This window comes from Canis lupus, chromosome 14 (genome assembly GCF_003254725.2).
Source record: "Canis lupus dingo isolate Sandy chromosome 14, ASM325472v2, whole genome shotgun sequence".
In the NCBI taxonomy this organism is placed as follows: Eukaryota; Metazoa; Chordata; class Mammalia; order Carnivora; family Canidae; genus Canis; species Canis lupus.
This window is the reverse complement of record NC_064256.1, coordinates 51,430,536-51,448,861: the sequence shown is the minus strand read 5'-3', so window position 1 is coordinate 51,448,861 and position 18,326 is coordinate 51,430,536. Positions and strand designations below refer to the sequence as shown.

General features: G+C 37.3%; 1 protein-coding gene across 8 annotated transcripts in view; it reads left to right on the top strand.

Moving 5' to 3' along the window:
• DOCK4 (dedicator of cytokinesis 4) overlaps positions 1-18,326 on the top strand; it is a 410,170-nt gene that overhangs the window by 310,039 nt on the left and 81,805 nt on the right. For all 8 annotated transcript variants that reach the window (XM_049093429.1, XM_049093431.1, XM_049093430.1 and 5 more), the window contains exons 26-27: positions 5,251-5,349; positions 16,556-16,650. In XM_049093429.1, coding sequence (XP_048949386.1) covers positions 5,251-5,349; positions 16,556-16,650 — 194 coding nt within the window. The remainder of the gene's footprint in view (positions 1-5,250; positions 5,350-16,555; positions 16,651-18,326) is intronic.

Below are 18,326 nucleotides of genomic sequence, written 5' to 3'. Positions count from 1 at the left end.
ACACAAGGATACATATATTCTTTCAAGTTAATGTTTTCATTTTCTTTGGGTAAATACCTAGTAGTGGGATTATTGGATTATATGGTATTTCTGTTTTTAATTTTTTGAGGAAAACTCCACATATATTCTTTCAAGTTAATGTTTTCATTTTCTTTGGGTAAATACCTAGTAGTGGGATTATTGGATTATATGGTATTTCTGTTTTTAATTTTTTGAGGAAACTCCATGCTGTTTTCCACAGTGGCTGTACCAATTTACATTCCCACCAGCTGTGCACAAGAATTCTTTTTTTTTTTTCTGACATCCTCTTCAACACTTATTGTTTCTGGCCTTTTTGATTTTAGCCATTCAAACAAGTGTGAAGTGATACCTTTTGTGATTTTGATTTGCATTTTGCTGATGATGAGTGATGTTGGGCATCTTTTTGTGTACTTGTTGGCGATCTGTATGTAGTCTTTGGAAAAATGTTTATTCAGGTTCTCTGCCTGTTTTTAAATCACATTGTTTGATTTTTTTTTTGGTGTTGCATTGTGTTGTTACTTATATATTTTGGATATTAATGCCTTATCAGATATATCATTTGCAAATATTTTCTTCCATTCGGTAGGTTGTCTTTTTGTTCTGTTAATGGTTTCCTTTGCTGTGCAAAAGCTTTTTATTTTTATATAGTTCCAGTAGTTTATTTTTGCTTTTGTTTCCCTTGCCTTAGGAGATATACCTAGGAAAATGTTCCTATGGCCAATAGACATATGCTTAGAGTTCCTAAATAAATTAAGTGAATAAACAAAATGACATTGCAGAGTAGATGTTCAGATTAACAACACATTGTAAATGTGCCAAAGATGAGATACCAGGATAAGTTGTTTGCAGTCTATAACAGATGTAACAAATATAGATAATAACATGGATTCCTATGTACATTGAATGTAAAGACTTAATGAAAGGCTCTTGTTTTTTGAATAATTTTTTTTTCTTATTACTAAAATTATTGTAGGAATATGTAATTCTTCCAACTTTAAGGTATGTTACTATTCACAGGATGGCATGTTTTAGGAATAAACATTTTAAGAATATTAATCTAGGAGCTATATTAGAGATAGTGTAGTTAGGATGTAGAAAAACAGATGAGGAATTAAATAGGTTTCTACTAAGTAGGATTTGTTTTTTTTTAATTGCGACTTAACAGAGAGGTTAAAAAATCAGATATTGTTTATCACCTGATAGATTCTTAGATGCCTATTTAAATTTGAAATATAACCTCAAACTCTGGTATATTTCCTCTATAAATCAAATCAGTCTGAGCAGTAATAGAAGAACCAGAGATGGCTGGGTTCACATCCTAGCTTTGCCATTTTCTGACTGTGAGACCTGGGATAAATACCATAACCTTAACAGATCTTACTGTAAAATGAATTTAATAGTATCCACCCAACTCTGTTAGGGAGTGAATTTGATAATAGAATCAAAATATAGTAACTTACACATAGTACCATTTCCATAAATGATAATGTTGTCATAATGTCTTTCTTAAATTTATTAAAGTGTAGTAGACATTCAAAAAAATTGTACATGTTCTTAAGTATACAATTTGGTAAGTTTTGACATATGTATTCCTGTACACCATTATCACAATCGAGATGAATAACATATCCATCACTCTCAAAAGTTTCCTTTTGCCCCCCTCCCTCTCTTCTCCCTCTTACCCTCCATACTACATCATCCCCAGGCAACCACTGACCTGTTTTCTGTTACTACCCTTTCTAGAATTTTATATGAATAGAATCCTACAGTACATAGTTACTGTTAGTTTGGGGGGTTTTTTTGGTGAGAGGTGGTGACATTTTGACCACTTTCCTCTCAGTATAATTATCTGAGTTTCTTCATTGCTGCTGTGCATATCAATAGTTCATTTTTTTTTAATGCTGAATAGTGTTTCATTATATAGATATACTACCATTTGTCTATTCACCCTTTCGTGAACATTTGGTTGTTTTTTTGTTTGGGCAAATCTGTTCTATCATCAGTATTTTCCCATTTTGACACCAGTAACACAGTATCCTGACTACCATAACTTTATAGTAAATCTTGAAGTTCCTTCAACTTTATTTTTTTGAATGGTGTTTTGCTATTTCAAGTCCTTTGCATTTCCATATGAATTTTAAAATCAGATTGTCACTTTCTACCCTATAAAAGGCCTGCTGTCATATTGATTGAGATTACACTGAATCTGTATATCAATTTGAGTAGAATTGACATCTTAACAATATTAAATCTCCCAATCCATGAACATAGTATTCTTTCTTTTTAGCTAGGTCTTCTTTAATTGTTCTCATCAGTATGTTATGATTTTTAGTGTGCAGATCTTTTGTCATTTATATCACCAAGTACTTCCATGTTTCAATAGTATTATAAATTATGTTATTTTAAATGCCGGTTTCCAATGACTCATTTCTCATATGTAGAAGTAAAATTGATTTTGGTACATTGATCTTGTATTCTGAGACCTTTTCTAATTCAATTAAGTAGTTCTAGTGGCTCATTATAGATTTGATAGCATTTTCTATGTACACAAATATGTTGTCTGTGAATAACAACAGATTTTTTTATTCCTTTCCAATGTATATTCCTTTCATCATTTGTTCTTTATTGCACTGGCTAGTATAGTGTTGAATAGAAGTGGTGTATTGTTTAAGCTTTGGAATGTCTGAAAAGTATTTTGTCTTTCTTTTTGAAAAATGTTTGCTGGGTAATGCAGTCTTGATCGATAGTGGTTTTTGTTCTTTCTGTACTCCAAAGGTGTTGCTCCATGGTCTTCCAGCTTGTATTATTTCTAATAAGAAATATCTCATCCTTGTCTTTGTACCTATGTGATGTGGTTTTTTTTTCCACTGGCTGTCCTTAAGTTGTCCTTTATCTCTGGTTTATTATAATGTAACTTTGTGTATTTTTTTCATGTTTCTTGTGCTTAAGGATTGTTGAAATGTTCTGATACATAAATTTACAGTTTTCAGAGAATCTGAAATTTTCTCCTATTTTTTCAATTGCTTTTTCTATGCCCTCCTCCTCTTTGAACTCTCCAATTACATATATATTCTGCTACCTGAAGTTGTCCTATAGTTTACTGATACTTTTTCTTTTATTTCCGTTTTTAAAAAATGGTTGGAGAATTTCTACTGTCTTCAAGTTCAGTAATCTTTCCTTCTGCAGAGGTCTAATCTGCCATTAGCCCTATTAAGTAAATTTTCATCTCTCACATTATAGTCTTTATCTCTAAAAGTTCAATTTGGGTCTTTTTGCTGTCTTTAAAGTCTGTAATTAACATCTTCAAACTTTGCTTATAGCTTCCTGAATATATAAACTACAGCAATAATAGCTATTTTAATGCCTTTTACTGCTAATTCTGTTACTTATGTCATTTCTGGGGCTGTTTTTATTGATTTTTTTTTCTCCTCATTTGCATCATTATTTTTTCCTGCTTCCTTGTGTGCCTTGTAATTTTTTATTGAATGTAAGACATTGTGAATTTTATATTGGAAAATGGTTTTGTTTTTTTTTAATTCCTAGAAATATATTTGAACTTTGCTCTGGAATGAGGTTGAATTTCTTAGGAACTATTTGATTGTTATATATCTTGCATATGAGCTTTCTTAGGATCAGAGCAGCATTTGTTCTAGGTGTAATTTTTCCCTGCTACTGAAAGAAGATGTTTTTTAGTATTCTGATACCCTAATAATGGCAAGGTTTTTCCAGTCTTGCTGATAAGATAAAGTACTATTCCCAGTCCTGTGTGAGCACCAGGTGGTGTTCTCTCAGTCCTTTTTAGTCATTATTTTCCTAGCCTTGGATTGTTTCCTCACACATATGCACTAAAATATGACTCACTGTGCCCTTAAATTTTCCACTTCTTGTGTTAAGTACCAAGAGTTTCTTTGTTCATTAACAAAGTATTCAGCTTAGATTTCTACTAGCCCTTACTAGTTAGTTTCTTAAATATTTGGCCCATTAAGTGTGAAGGAACAATCATTTGTCATACTTGTCTATTACAGATGTTTATCCTCATGCAAGAAGCCAGCCTGCATCTTTGGTTACCCTGACATGGTGATTAAGTACTATCTCCAGCCCTTCCTTGGCAGCTGCTAGGGACTTTCCTAACTTAACTGCCTCTGTTGGAAAATCTCGATTCTAAGAGCTTTCAGTCCCTGATTTTACACATAAGTCTATAGTCTCTTTCCACTTAAATGCAAAACAAAACACCCTACCAATCCCCAATTAAAGTACTTTTTTGTAAATTTACAGTTACCACTGATTGCTTCTTGTTGTGTTCATATTGTTCTAAATGTTATTGTTCTCGTTAAAAGTAGATACATTTTTCGCTGAGCAGAAAAGGTTGCATCAGAGCACAAATATTTTAAATTAGATGTACTTTGGGAAATGCAAGTGATAGCAATTTTATAGATCTTCAAATCTATGGATGCTATTTTTTTCATTATTAATCTTTAAGAATGGACTTTTTAGGAGTCAAACAGAAAGCACCCTAGCAGAATAGGATCATAATAAACTGTTTTTAAAAGGAGTTTGAAACCAACATTGTAATATATGGCTTTTCTATACCCTGCTAGTCAGCAGACCAGCACTCAGATGAGTTGGAGGAGATTGTGTGAATTCAAAAATGGAGCATGAGGTTACAGGAAGAGCTTTGGAGTCAGAAAGACATAGAGATAACTTCAACTCTTCCACTTTTGAGTGATGTGACTTTTAGCCCACTGAACCTACAATGTATCATCTTTAAATAAATATTATACCCCCTCCCTCATAGTACTGATAATGAGTTTCAAATGACAATGAATGAAGACATAGTAAAGGCCCAGTCAATGGCCTTTACCTCTGTTAAGTGTGTGAAGTTACTTTCCTAGTGAGAAGCTTCCACCCAAGGGAAAATATCTACTCCTAATTCGAAAATGTGTGTGTGTGTGTGTGTGTGTGTGTGTATAGATATATATCTATATCTATATCTATATCTATATCTATATATATATATATAAAGTAAATGGCATTCATCACAGGAAGAAACATTGACTATTATATTATGGTTAATTTAGATTTAAAAGACTTCATAGAGTTACTTTAGATCCTACTGTTTTTTTGGTTTTTTTTTTAATGTTCTGTATGAGGGCAGTTCAGAGTAAGTTACTGATGTTCATTTTTACTGTTACTAAAAAGTATGCTTTTTTTTTTTTTTTTTTTAATTAGGGAGAGTTTGTTGCTTGTCTCCTGTCCCTATTACGACAAATGACAGATAGACATTATCAACAACTTCTTGATAGTTTCAATACAAAGGAAGAATTAAGGGTAAGTGACTTTTTAAAAAAATTCCTACATCTTTCTAGCTTTCCTTGTTCTCATTCATCATTGTTAAGAGAGCTTCTTGACAGTTGTTTTACCTGTTTCGGTTAAATTCTAAGCTGTTTTTTCTCACCTTCATCCACATGTCTATCTATTTTGGCTCTTAAAGATTTCAACAACTCAAGCAAAGCAATTAACTTTGCTTTTATACAAGAACATAGGAGTTGAAATACCTGTCAGCAAAATCCAATAAACTAAAACAGAATCACAGACCTAATGAGACAAAAGCAAATAGACTAACTCTAGTTAGGTGGACTTAGAAATATTGCCTTAATAGAAGGGAGAATCTGTAAATACATTAGCTGATTTCCTCCTTCTCTAGAACCACAGTGAGTTCTGGCTACAACGTTCTGACCAGGGAGCAGAGTTGTATTTGATATTCTCTATCAGCTACGGCCTAATCAATATGCTGTGCTAGTGTGACAGGCTGACATTAAATAGAAAATATTGATGCCAGGTTTATAAAAGTTCAATCTTTGCTGAGATTTAGGGAACGTCAATATTTCCTTCGTGGTGTTCACTAAAACCTTAGAAGTTGATTGTCCTCAGTTGGAGGAATGACCTGTCATCTCTTCTTATTTACTTTGATTTCTCTTCCATCTCTTGAGTTTCCCAGACACCTTTATATGTAAGCCCTTGTAATGGACGGGGTGCTTACATGCTGGTGGTGCTGAATTATAGGACAGTAGGAACAGTTGTGCTGCAACGTTTGTATGACCAGAAGCCTTCACAGCACCTCAGGGAAAGACTTGTATATTTGTTTAATATAGATCACTCACAGAAATCACTTATCTTTGATTTTTAACTGCCAGGAAGATGTTGTATGACCTCAGAAGAATCTTTCACTTACCTTGGAGCAGTTGACGAGCTGAATCACAAAACAAAGAACAGGTTTGGGCAGATATAATTGCTCTAGCAGAAAGTCAGTTGGCATATACCCATGCCTAAAAATACATTTTTCATGTTTACTTTCAATCTTGAGTTTAGAATTAAAAACAGATAAAAGGCCTTAGAAGATGCTCACTCTACATACAGAAATTCATGTGGTTAAAAAGGAAGATAATTATACAGTCATTAACTTTCTTCAGAAGTTAAATATGTAAAACAGTTAAGGAATTATTAGGTTTTGAGGTGTTTTTTTTAAGATTTTATTTATTCATGAGAGAAATAGAGAGGTAGAGACATAGACAGAGGGAGAAGCAGGCTACCTGCGAGGAGCCTGACGGGGGGACTCGATCCCAGGACCCCAGGATCACGACCTACACCAAAGGCAGACGCTCAATCACTGAGCCACCCAGGTGCCCCAGGAACTATTAGGTTTTACATAAGAAGACTATGACTTCATATTTCAAAATTTCATATAGGAAAAGCTACTTATTTTTACAGAGCCTGGGAATAAAAAAAAATGCAGAGAAACATACACTGAAAATCATAATTAATTTAATCCAGGTATTGAATTTTATGCCTTATTATTCACATTAATAATAACAAAGTAAATGGGGGATCCCTGGGTGGCGCAGCGGTTTGGCGCCTGCCTTTGGCCCAGGGCGCGATCCTGGAGACCCGGGATCGAATCCCACATCAGGCTCCCAGTGCATGGAGCCTGCTTCTCCCTCTGCCTGTGTCTCTGCCTCTCTCTCTCTCTCTCTGTGACTATCATAAATAAATTAAAAAAATAATAAAAAATAAATAAATAAATAACAAAGTAAATGGAAGTAAGTAATGAATAAAGTGTTTTATGTGGCCTTTCCTCATTTCAGTCAGCCACACACCTTTTCACAATTTCCCACTTCAAAATTAACTGGGCCTTCAGGCCAGGAAAGTTATTGAATGCTATTAATAATCTATCCTTTAAACAATATCGATTGAGAAATTCAGGCAAGTACTGGTTTTATTATGCAGCCAGGTACAAATTGTCCAGTCCTTGTAGGGGGAGAAATCAGACAGATAGTAGGCATTAACCCCACAAGTGGGGGTTGACTCCCAGGGTGAGCACATGGTGCTTTGGAGCATCTGCGAATTGCTGCCAACCCAAATTCATAATATGAGGAAAAGTTTCCAAGGGTGATCTCAGCTGAGAGCTAAGAGATAGGAGAGTAGGAGTGTAGCGGACCTGCCTTTGGCTAGGATATTCAGATCTCTCAACTAAAATGACAAAGAATATACTAACAAAGCATACTCTCTGCACCACTTTTATTAATAGCTATTCAAAATCTGGAATGTTTTAGTTTATTTGTGTGAATCCCAGCCCCTAGTCACTAGATTATAAGCTCCTTGGTGTGTGAAGCATTGCTGTATCCTCAGATCCCGGAACATGCTTACCACATTGTAGGCACTCAAGAAACATTTGTTCATTGTTTGGTAGAATATAGAGTATGAGGAACAGAGTTTTAAGACACAAGGCTTAGAGAGTGTCTGTGAACTTTATTTTGACGACATTTGGAAGCTGGAGGATTTTAAGAAAAAAGGGAGAGCCATGATCACATTTGAGTTTAGAAAAACCTGTCTGGTTGCACCTTTGAAAATAAATTAACTGAGGTCAAACAGGAGGCAGAAGCCTGTAAAGGATCTGATGCACTAGTATGAGCTAGAGATGACCATGCCCTGAAAGTGAGGTGATCATATTGGTAGTTCGAGGGACATTTAGGAAGTTGAACTGGCAGGTCCTGGTGATAGAATTTATAACAGAAGTGAAGGAGAGAAGAGTTGAAGATGACTCCCAGACTCTTTGACAACTGGCCAGATGTTGGTGCCACTCACTGCATGGGGAACCCAGGAGGTGTGGGTGTACAGGTTTGGGAACGAACATAAATCCAGTTTCAGCTAGAGTTTGGTCACCTGAGGGACATCAAAATGGAGATGTCTTAATAGATAGGGTCTGAAGTTCAGGGGAGAAAACTGGGCTGCAGATGCAGATTTGGGAATTGTCAGCCAATAAATAGTAATCGACATCATGAGAGTAAATGTGAACATCCAAGGAGAGTGTAGAATATGCAATTGAAGGAATCTAAATAGAATCCTAAGCACTGGGGCACCGGGGTGGCTCAGTGGTTGAGTGTCTGCCTCGACTCAGGTCATGATCCCTGGGTCCTGGGATCAAGTCCCGCATCGGGCTCCCCATGGGGAGCCTGCTTCTCCCTCTGCCTGTGTCTCTGCCTCCCTTTCTTTGTCTCTCATGAATAAATAAATAAAATCTTAAGAAAAAAACATCTTAAGCACTAAGAAGGAAGAAATGTTGAACACTGCTTGCTACTGCAAGGAAGTGAACTAAGATCCTAAAAGCGTCCTTTAATATTGTTGATGAACTAGATGAGCAATTTCAGTGCAGAGGACAGAAGCCAAGCTGTCATGAACTGGGGGATGAAAAAGGGAAAAAGAGATAGTAGATGTAAACCGTGTTTCAAGGAAAGGAGGATAAGGTGTTTACGGAAGGAGAACTTTGGTATCATGGGAGTATTTATGATGAAGGAGACTGAAGCGTGTTTAAATGTTGCTGATCAGAGCTAGTAGATTATAAGGTGAAGGTGAGGTGTAAGGAAGAAGCCCTCAGGGTAGTGAGACTCCCTGAGACGGCCGCGGGGAGGCTGGAGGTGGGGACAGAAGTAGCCCTGACTTCGAGGAAGAATGGAAGGGGGGGTAACTGAGGTGAAGGCAAGCTAAAGGTCACTTATTTTACTAAAGGCTAATTATCTGGTTTTAATCTGTATTTTTAAAGTTCAGAGATCACCTTTTAAGAGATCAATTTTTCTTTTTTTTTAAGATTTATTTATTTATTCATGAGAAACACAGAGAGAGAGGCAGAGATGCAAGCAGAGGGAGAATCAGGCTCAGATCACCCCCCCGAGCAGAAGGGAGACGTTCAACTGCTGAGCCACCCAAGGCATCCCAGACAATTTTTCTTGTTCTCATTTTTCCTCAAAGCCAAACACCCCCTATTTATACTGCTAAAACCTATATTACAAGATCTTTCAAAGATAGTAACCCTGGCCCCAGTCCTTTAGGCAAAGTCCTTATTATCATGTGTTTTTTAGAAATTAGAATCTTTTGACACTTCAGAAAGATAATATGGTGCACATAGCAAGTATGATGTAGCCCCTCCAGTAGGATTTGGGACAGCCGCTATAATCAAACATCTTAATATTTCTGCAGTCAAAAAATATTCAGTCTAAGTGGGATTAAATAAAAATGATATAGCTCAGGTCAGGTTTTGCTGCCAAATGGATTATAAAACCCAAATTTTTAGGCTACTTTGGGATTTTGCTCTTGTGGGGAAGGACCCCTTACAGCAAATGAGAACCCCTTATAGCAAATGCCTAATGCATGCAAGGTACTGTTCTCAAAGGCTGATTCGTAGTAACTCATTTAATCCTGAAAAGAACCCCCAAAGGTAGGCACTATTATGATTTAATTACAAGTGTCAATTATTTGATTCAGCAGACATCTATTGAGCACCTTGGCTAGATATTAAGGATATCAAGACTAACAAAACAATCTCTGTCAATGCTTTGATGTTATTAAGAGCATCTCAATCATTAAATTATAAATGAGTGTGACGTATATAAACACGGCGATGCCCGCTGACAGTTATGGGCTATCTCCTTACCCCCACTCCCACTGCCATGAGCCAGATGCAGTGCTTAAACACTTTTTCCTCATTTTACTCCTGCTAATCTCACCCAAACTCCTTTCACCCCCGCAAGGAAGTAATTGAGAGGACCTAGAATTCTATTAACATCTGAGCTCTTTGCTTAGGCAGCTAAACTCAGCTTTTTTGTAAACTTTAATGAAGTTTGTTAAACCAAAATCTTTGCTATCAAATTGCATGAAATTTCATTTGTCAACTCTGTATAAAGTAATAAGGTCATGAAATGGGGGATAAAAAGCCAAATTAATGGAAGGAGAGTTATTTGGGGTTTTTGTGACTATCTTCAGGTTAGAAATGGAATGTATAATATATAAGGGAACTATACATAAGGAAAGGTACAGCTTACTAAAGTGCTATTTAATGGAAAATCATAACTGATACTGGGATTAGACATTAAAAATCCCATTTAACCTACTGCTTAAAAGTGATTAAGTATACGTCCCCCTCCCCTCCACACACGTGTATTCTAATTTCCAGAGGTAGCTACTGTTAATACATAAGGTTGTGTCCTCATAGACTGTATTTTATGATATGTACACACCATATGTATTTTTAATGGAATCCTACTTTTCATATTAGTTGCACTTTTTCACACAATAATATGTCCTGAATATTGTAGAGCTCACTGTATCATTTATTCTTCTGAATTTCACTATGTGGATGCTGATGATTTAAGCATTCCCCTCTTGCTGAGCAACAGGACGATTCTGATTTTTGCCAATAGAAAGGACACTGCAGGGGACATCATGATGCCCCTGTCTCTGTGGACTTCTGCCCTTAGAGCTGTAGAATGAATTCCTGGAAGTCAAACTAATTGGGTCATGGGATATGTGCATTTTAAATCTTCATTGATACTGACAAATTTTATGTTGAGATATTCAAATTAATATTTTTGATGTTCTTTAGCCCTAGCATCACTGCTTTTTTCTTTCTTCTTATCAATTCAAAGAAAGATGTGGCCTTGCATTTCACAGTGGTTTTCTAAATGAAAGCAAATTTTGGAAGTGTGTAGTTCTCGTAACTACTAAGATTATTAGTGTTTTGTCTCCATTGCTGCTAGAAGAATTAGGACATCTCCAGGGTTATTGTTGGAGTGACTTCTGGCATTTTGAACCATATTGCCATTTCTCCTCCTGGGTTCTCAGGTGCTCTGTGTGATGAGTGGTGTGAGTCACGATGTCAGCAGAACTGTGTAGGAGCAAGGACCCGAGGGCTGGTGCTCTGCATTGTGTAGCCCTTTCCTTCTGTAGAGCATGGCATTATTTTAGAAATGAACAAAAGCAAAGACTAGCAAGTAATTAGAGTTGTTTTTTTTCCTCCTTCTGTAGCCAGTAATGTTTTATTATACACCCACCTTCTGCTGAGGGCTAAAGTTTTGCCCATATCCATGGGACTTCTCGTACATGGAGAGCAGTGAGTCTCCTGTTCTTTGTTGATTATGACTTTTCATAAAGAACTGTGGGGATCCTGCTTGAAGTATGACATTGTACATGTTCTGGAAGTTAAGTATAGCACTAGGGTAACCTCTCATTGTCTCCCATATGCTGGCTCACTAGCTTTGAAAAATCATGTCTGATCAAGTCACAATCCAGCTTTAAACCCCTGAGGACAAGATCCAGTCCCTGCCAGGTCATCCCTGTCCTCAGTCTACCTTCTGTCCTCATTACCTTCCACTCTCCTCCAAACCCCTTTCACAACAGCCACTTAAAATTACTAGTCCCAACCAAGCATACAGTTTTTAATTCTTCTGAATAATTTTTTTGTCTCCCTGAAATGCCCATTCTACCACTACTCCTTGAATTGCTTAATTTCACCCCTGTTAATCCCTCCTTGATTTCAGCTCCTGCTATAAAATCCAGCTCAAGGATCACTTTACTTATGAAGTGTTCACAGAATACGGTGCCCCACCCCCACCCCACCCCCACCCTCTGTGACAGCACCCAACAATGCCTTGTACTGTTGTTTCCTTGGATCCTTGATGACTGCTCTGTGAGAGGAGGGACCATGTCTTTTGTGTCCTAAGCACAGAGCCCAGAACGGTGTTTCTGTTGAATGAAACAACCCTCTTAATAAATATCTGCATACCTCACAAACCATCTTTTTTTGTACAATCATCTCAACTTATAGTCTTCATTTTATTATTAAAAAATAGTTCTATAGCTCTTGAAGACTAAAGACCGCTTGGAAGTTATTTTTGCATAATGTGCTTAAACATTCAACTTTAAGGATATGAATTTCAACATGATAATGATTATTAACACCCTTTAATTGAATTCAAACCCCATACAAAGGGTGTTACACATTTGAAATTTGTGGCAAGTTTTTAAAATAATATTTGACATAAGTCATAGGTGAAGGAAATATGTTCCTAGAAGGCTCTGTCCTTATTCGTTGCTTTTGAAGTAAGGAGACCGGGCCTTGGTCCATCTGCTCACATCATGATGCTTTATTTTCCTGAGTTCTTACCTCATGTTTTATCATCTCAGAATTCTTCCTCCCGTGTCTCACTAGTTTTGTTTTATGAACTTCATTTCTGTCTTGTGCTTTTCTGGTACCACAGTATTGTGTGTAAACACAAAACAATTTTTTTGTTCAATATAGTCAGGAAATGAACGTAAAACATAAATTTAATTCTCTCACTCGTCTTCTTAAAATCCCTCACTGCCTTATGTTGCCCTCAGGATAAATTGCTGCATTCCCTACTGTGAAGCAGGACTGAGATTTGTTTACCTTTTATTTCTCTTTCATCCCCATTTCTTGTCACTCCATGGTGCAGTCCTTGCAACCCTGTGTTGTCTCTTGCCTTTAAGGCTTGCTGGTACCCTTCCCTCTGTGTGGAATACCTGGTCCTCAGACTTATCCTTTTTTGTAGTGCATGTATAGTTCTGTGTGGTTTTTAGAGTAACATTCATCTCTCCCACCAAACTATAAGCTCCATGAGGGCAAGCATCATATTTAACTTAACTGTGCTATGGCGTGTCACAGGCACTCCATAAATACTCTTGCATGAATAAATTAAAGAATGTATCTTACCCACTAGGTGTCCCCAGCGTCGAACACAGTGCCTGGTACGTAACAGAGCGCTCAGTATTTATGAATGAATAAATGTCACTGATGATTTGTAAAATTAAAAAAAAATTGTTCTTGCTTTCTTTTCTGTTTGAGTATGGGACTTTTTATCGTTTTGGTTTTCACGTGAACTTTCTTACTTGGACCTCTTGCACTGCAAAAGTGCTTCTGTAAAGTGCCATCTCCCTGTTCCTTTTTCTATTTTGAACCCTGATTGGAATAAAAACAGCAATGCAGTTACCATGTTATGCTATTTGAAGTAAACAAACAAAAAAAGAAACTGCTCCCAGGCTACCAATTTTAAAATAGTGGCATATGAAACACTTATTTCTTGCTATCCAAACTGGAATATTATTATAGCGATGTTCTTTTTTTAAATTATGGGAAAGATCTGTTAGTTATGGCTGTGTGTACAAAATAATTTGATACATATGTGCAAAAGCACACATTCAGTGAAATGATCAGAACTGACAAGTACTTGGGGCAGACAAGGAAACCGCATTGGATTTGGGGAGGACAGGCAGGGAGATGTTGAAGTACCCAGCATTCTAGTGCTTTAAAATATAGAACTGAACTTGAAATGAAACCTGTTGTATGGCAGCTGACAGTAAATCCTTGCTGAACTAAATCACGTGTGAGTGCCACAGTAGAAAGTGTTTATATTACCATCTGATGAAACATCAGTCTACAGCTGAGAAATAAGAAAAATTTTTGTCTAGTATATGAATAGATCAGTGATCATATTAACTTTTTAAAATCCCCTCTAATTACCAGGGACCTGAAAACCCTGGATGAGAGTTCTGTTCCAAAGAGGTTAAGTTACCAAGGCCTTTGAGCTAGTTCATTGCAGGATTAAAATTTAGACTTTCTGATTTTCAGTGTAATGTTTTTTTTCACTTTCATTGTAAGATTGCCACAATGTGTTGGGTTCTATAAAGGTAGATGAGCTTGTGCGGATATCCTAGAAAGCTATTTAAGACGCTAAAAGATTTTCTTAGGGGAAGTAAAGATTTAAGTCAATACATGATCAGTGGTCATTGGGACATGTCACACGATGCCATACCTTTTATTTTGTGAGGTAAGTGGGAATAAGAAAAAAAGATGGCACAGAAACAGATTGTCTGTCCCCAGCTCCTACACCTGGACTATTGTACCCTTTGTCCCCAGCACTACAAAAGAACAACCAAAATTGCTTGCCCAGAAGGCAGATTGTCCTGCCTCCTGTCACCAGTTCTTCAGCCCATTTTTTTCTCTGTGCGATGGGCATCACTCTCTCCTACTCTCCCCCACCCCCCGCCACCGTACACATACCCCATCGCTAAGGGGGCTACCTCCAATTTCCAATTCTCAAAAAGTTTTGAGGGGAAAGGATGAAGTTTCAATATTTTAGAAATTAAAATATTCCTAAGCAAGTGTAGACTATGAGAAGTGGCTCCCCACTTCATGACTTTTTTTTTTTATAACATCTCTCTAAGCAAGTCAAACCAGATAGAAAACTGAAATAGGATATAATTCTTTGAAAGGTAAATGCAAACATCCATTTTTGCAGGGATTATATATATTCATATACATTCACTGAAGAACTTTTTGGAATAAGTTTGAGAAATGTATTACATCAGAGAGGGAGACAAACTCTAAGAGTTCTGAATCATAGGAAACAAACTGAGGGTCACTGGAGGGGTGGTGGCGGGGGACAGGGTAACCAGGTGATGGGCATTAAGGAGGGCACGGGCTGTAATGAGCACTGGGCGTTATAGAAGACTGGTGCATCACTGACCTCCATCTCTGAAATCAATAGTACATTATATGTTAATTAATTGAATTTAAATAAAAAGAAAAAAAGAAATGCATTCAAAAGGGTTTCTCACAGTCTTAGCATGCTAATAACCTACTTTCCCTGAGAGAGGACTAGAATGTCAAGTGTTTTTACCAAATTATCTGACCTGCAGTAGAATGCATTTGGGAAATTGTTTCTCTTGTGATTCTGCCTACAGGAGAAGGATCTGTCTGTCTGGCCATTTAAAGGCAAATGACCTAGCGGTCATATTCCCACATGGCACATACTACCTATCAACGAATGCGTGTTGATGCCGAAGAAGCTAAAATAATTTCATGTCAAAATATTTATGGGCTTGATCAAATCTGTTACAGAATGTTAAAAAACCACACACACACACACACACACACAGCTACCACATGTTTCTTATGTTTTCAGATTCTATCTTCTGATGATATGAATGATAACCATAATCTTATGTTCAAGCAGCTTACATGTTTAACACAATGTGTTGTTAGGGTTCGTAAATAAAACTCGTGTGTGTGTGTGTGTGTGTGTGTGTGTGTTTTAAATTTAGCAACATCATACTGTTGCCTTCAACCAGATTGGTAGAGAGCTGTATTTTCCTAGCATTGCTTAAGGTTACCAACATTATCTTTAAGTTTTCTAGGTAATAAATCTAAAGAAAAGCTAGACTGAAGCCACTCTCCTTCTGATTGGGCATGCTTTATGTCATTCAGTTCATGGAGTATGTTGTCTCCTTGAGTCCCCTTCAAGTGCAATATGCTGCAGTGTTTGGGGCCCTGTCACTTGCTTGCAGTGTTTTAAGAAGAGGTATTTCTGTGTCTGACAGTAGCTTCTTGTCAAGAGTGTCTCCAGGTGATCAGTTTAAAGATAACATCTCAGTAAATACCACTGCCCTCTGGCATGGCATCTTGGTGAAGAATTCCTTGGTACCGGCACAGCTACTAAGCATTCATCACTGGGCTCAGCGTAGCACACGTCCTGTTTGAGTGTGTTCTGCTTGGCACACTCAACCTATAAACCTGCATGCATACCATTAATACTGCATCTTCAGAATGCCCTCGAAGAAACATGGGTGTCTGCTTAAAATGCTTTTTAATGAACGTAACTTTCTAAATTTTGACACCTGCTTAAAGGGAAGGACTGCTGATGGGGTTTGCTCGATATGAAAAGTTCTGATGTTGAGGACACTGTAATAAAAAAAAAGAGAATATATTTGCCTGCTAATCTTCTACTACCAGTAGAAGATTTATGAAATCTTCTTTATTTATGAAATCAAAATGTTTATGAAATCAAAATGTTTAGCGCTTGTGAACGGAAATGTTCACATTTATTTATGAAATCAAAGTGTTTAGCGCTTGTGAACAGAAATGAAATGTCACCTGCACTGTGTACAAGAAAGAAAAGGAAAAGAGAACATTTGGGAAGGGTAGCAAGCCAGTTGGGGGTGGAGAATGGTAAGAGTGAGGAAGAGGGATGATTCCTGCTCCTGGTGAACCCTGAAAACTTGGCTTTCTTCTCTGTTGTTGCTTTGGAAATGGTAACGACAGTGCTGTGTGTGTGTGTGTGTGTGTGTGTGTGTGTGTGTTGACAGTTACAACAACTCAGTAAACTGGTCTCTTTCCTCCCTACCCAAGGATTTCCTGCTGCAGATATTTACTGTGTTCCGAATATTGATACGCCCAGAGATGTTTCCAAAGGACTGGACTGTTATGCGCTTGGTGGCTAACAAGTAAGACGTTTAAGTTGATGATAATTGCAGCTCATTGTATGGAGGAGAGGAGGTATAAGACGATTTTTTTAGTTTGATCTCAAGTTTGGAAACTTCAAATCCTGGGGTTCTTTTTCTTTATCTCTGAATTAACTTCTCTCACTTAGAAAAACTATATTTGTTTTAAACAGATGATACATGTTAATGTAATATTTCAAAAATCAAACAATGTAACAAGAGTGTATATTGAAAAATCCCCCTCCCACCTACTGTGTCTATCCCTTACCCCCAGGCTGTAGTAACCACTTTTATTAGTTTCTTGCATGACCTTCCAGCATTCTCTTAATGCAGAGCCTGACAGATGGCATAATATATACACTATTTAGCACATTGCTCTTTCACTTAACAATCCTGGCAGTCTTTCCACATTAATACATAGAAAGTCCCTCGTTCATTTCTGTTTCTCTTTTTTCTTTTTGAGTCATAAAATGTTCTATTGTATCGATGTACCATCATTTCTTTAACTAGCCCTGTTGCTGGACCCTTGAGTCATTTCTAATCTTTCTCAATTCAGTTTAACTCAACAGAGTACATTACACATCTACCATGTGCTCAGCCCTGGGAATAAGATATTACCCCTGAGTTGGATACATGAAGATTGAAGTTCCTTTTTTACAGCCAAGTGATATGGCCAGTAGAGAGCTGAAAATAATGCCCTCAGCAAAATTCAGAACTAGAGAAGACATTTGGGGAGATACTGACATAATGTTGAAGCTCTGGAAGTTGGTAAAATTAGCTTGTATTAGGCATATCCAGCAAAAAAATAAAAGCTCTAAAAGCTCTGAAATCAGTACTTGAGAAATAGGAGCCAGGAAAGGAGATTGGGGGGGCAGCTACAATGGCAGGAGCCTTCCCAGAGTGGACAGTGTCATAGCTGTATCTGCTCTCCCGCTTCCTGTCTGTGTCATCTCAAGGTACAAAATGAAGGTAAAGTTCTTCAGGAAACTGGCTGGTGTTTACTTCCACACTTATAATTCACTCTGTTTCATAAGCATTCTTTCCTTCAAGTCTCCATTTGTCTGCCTCTCCTTCCTCCTCTTGTCCAGCCCCGAACACCCTCATATTCAGGATAAAGGTTGAATTCTCCAGGTATCTATCCATAGACCAAAGACACCATCTGTCCTCCCCAGATGCCAGAGATGATGGTGGTAAGAGCCACAGGCATATAGGGTTGGATTTTGATAAGATATGCCTAATATGGCTTCTGCTGCAGTATACATTTATAGATGTGGAGGTGTTAAAACGATGTGTTAAAAACTTGTGAAGTAACAAATAGTATAATATGGCATATTATGTTTTACATAAGTACAGAAGCAGCTTTTCCATGTTCAAGACTAATTGAAACTCCTGAAATAGCTCTCTTTAGAATTTAGCATATTTAGTTTGATATCTGTGAGCAGAATCAAATATCTTTTCATCTGGATGTCCAGATGCCACAGATTTAAGTGGGAGCTTTTGGTCATGAATCTGGCCTTGTTACCAAAGATCTACTAACATTTTGGGTACCTGCGGAGGGCTATGAAGTGGTCTAGGGAGCCAGGCAGGAAGAGGTCCAGGCTGCTGACATCACCATCATGCAACATTATCATTTGGTCATTATGCCTGCCCTGTGTGCAGAAGGATATTTTGACTTGAAT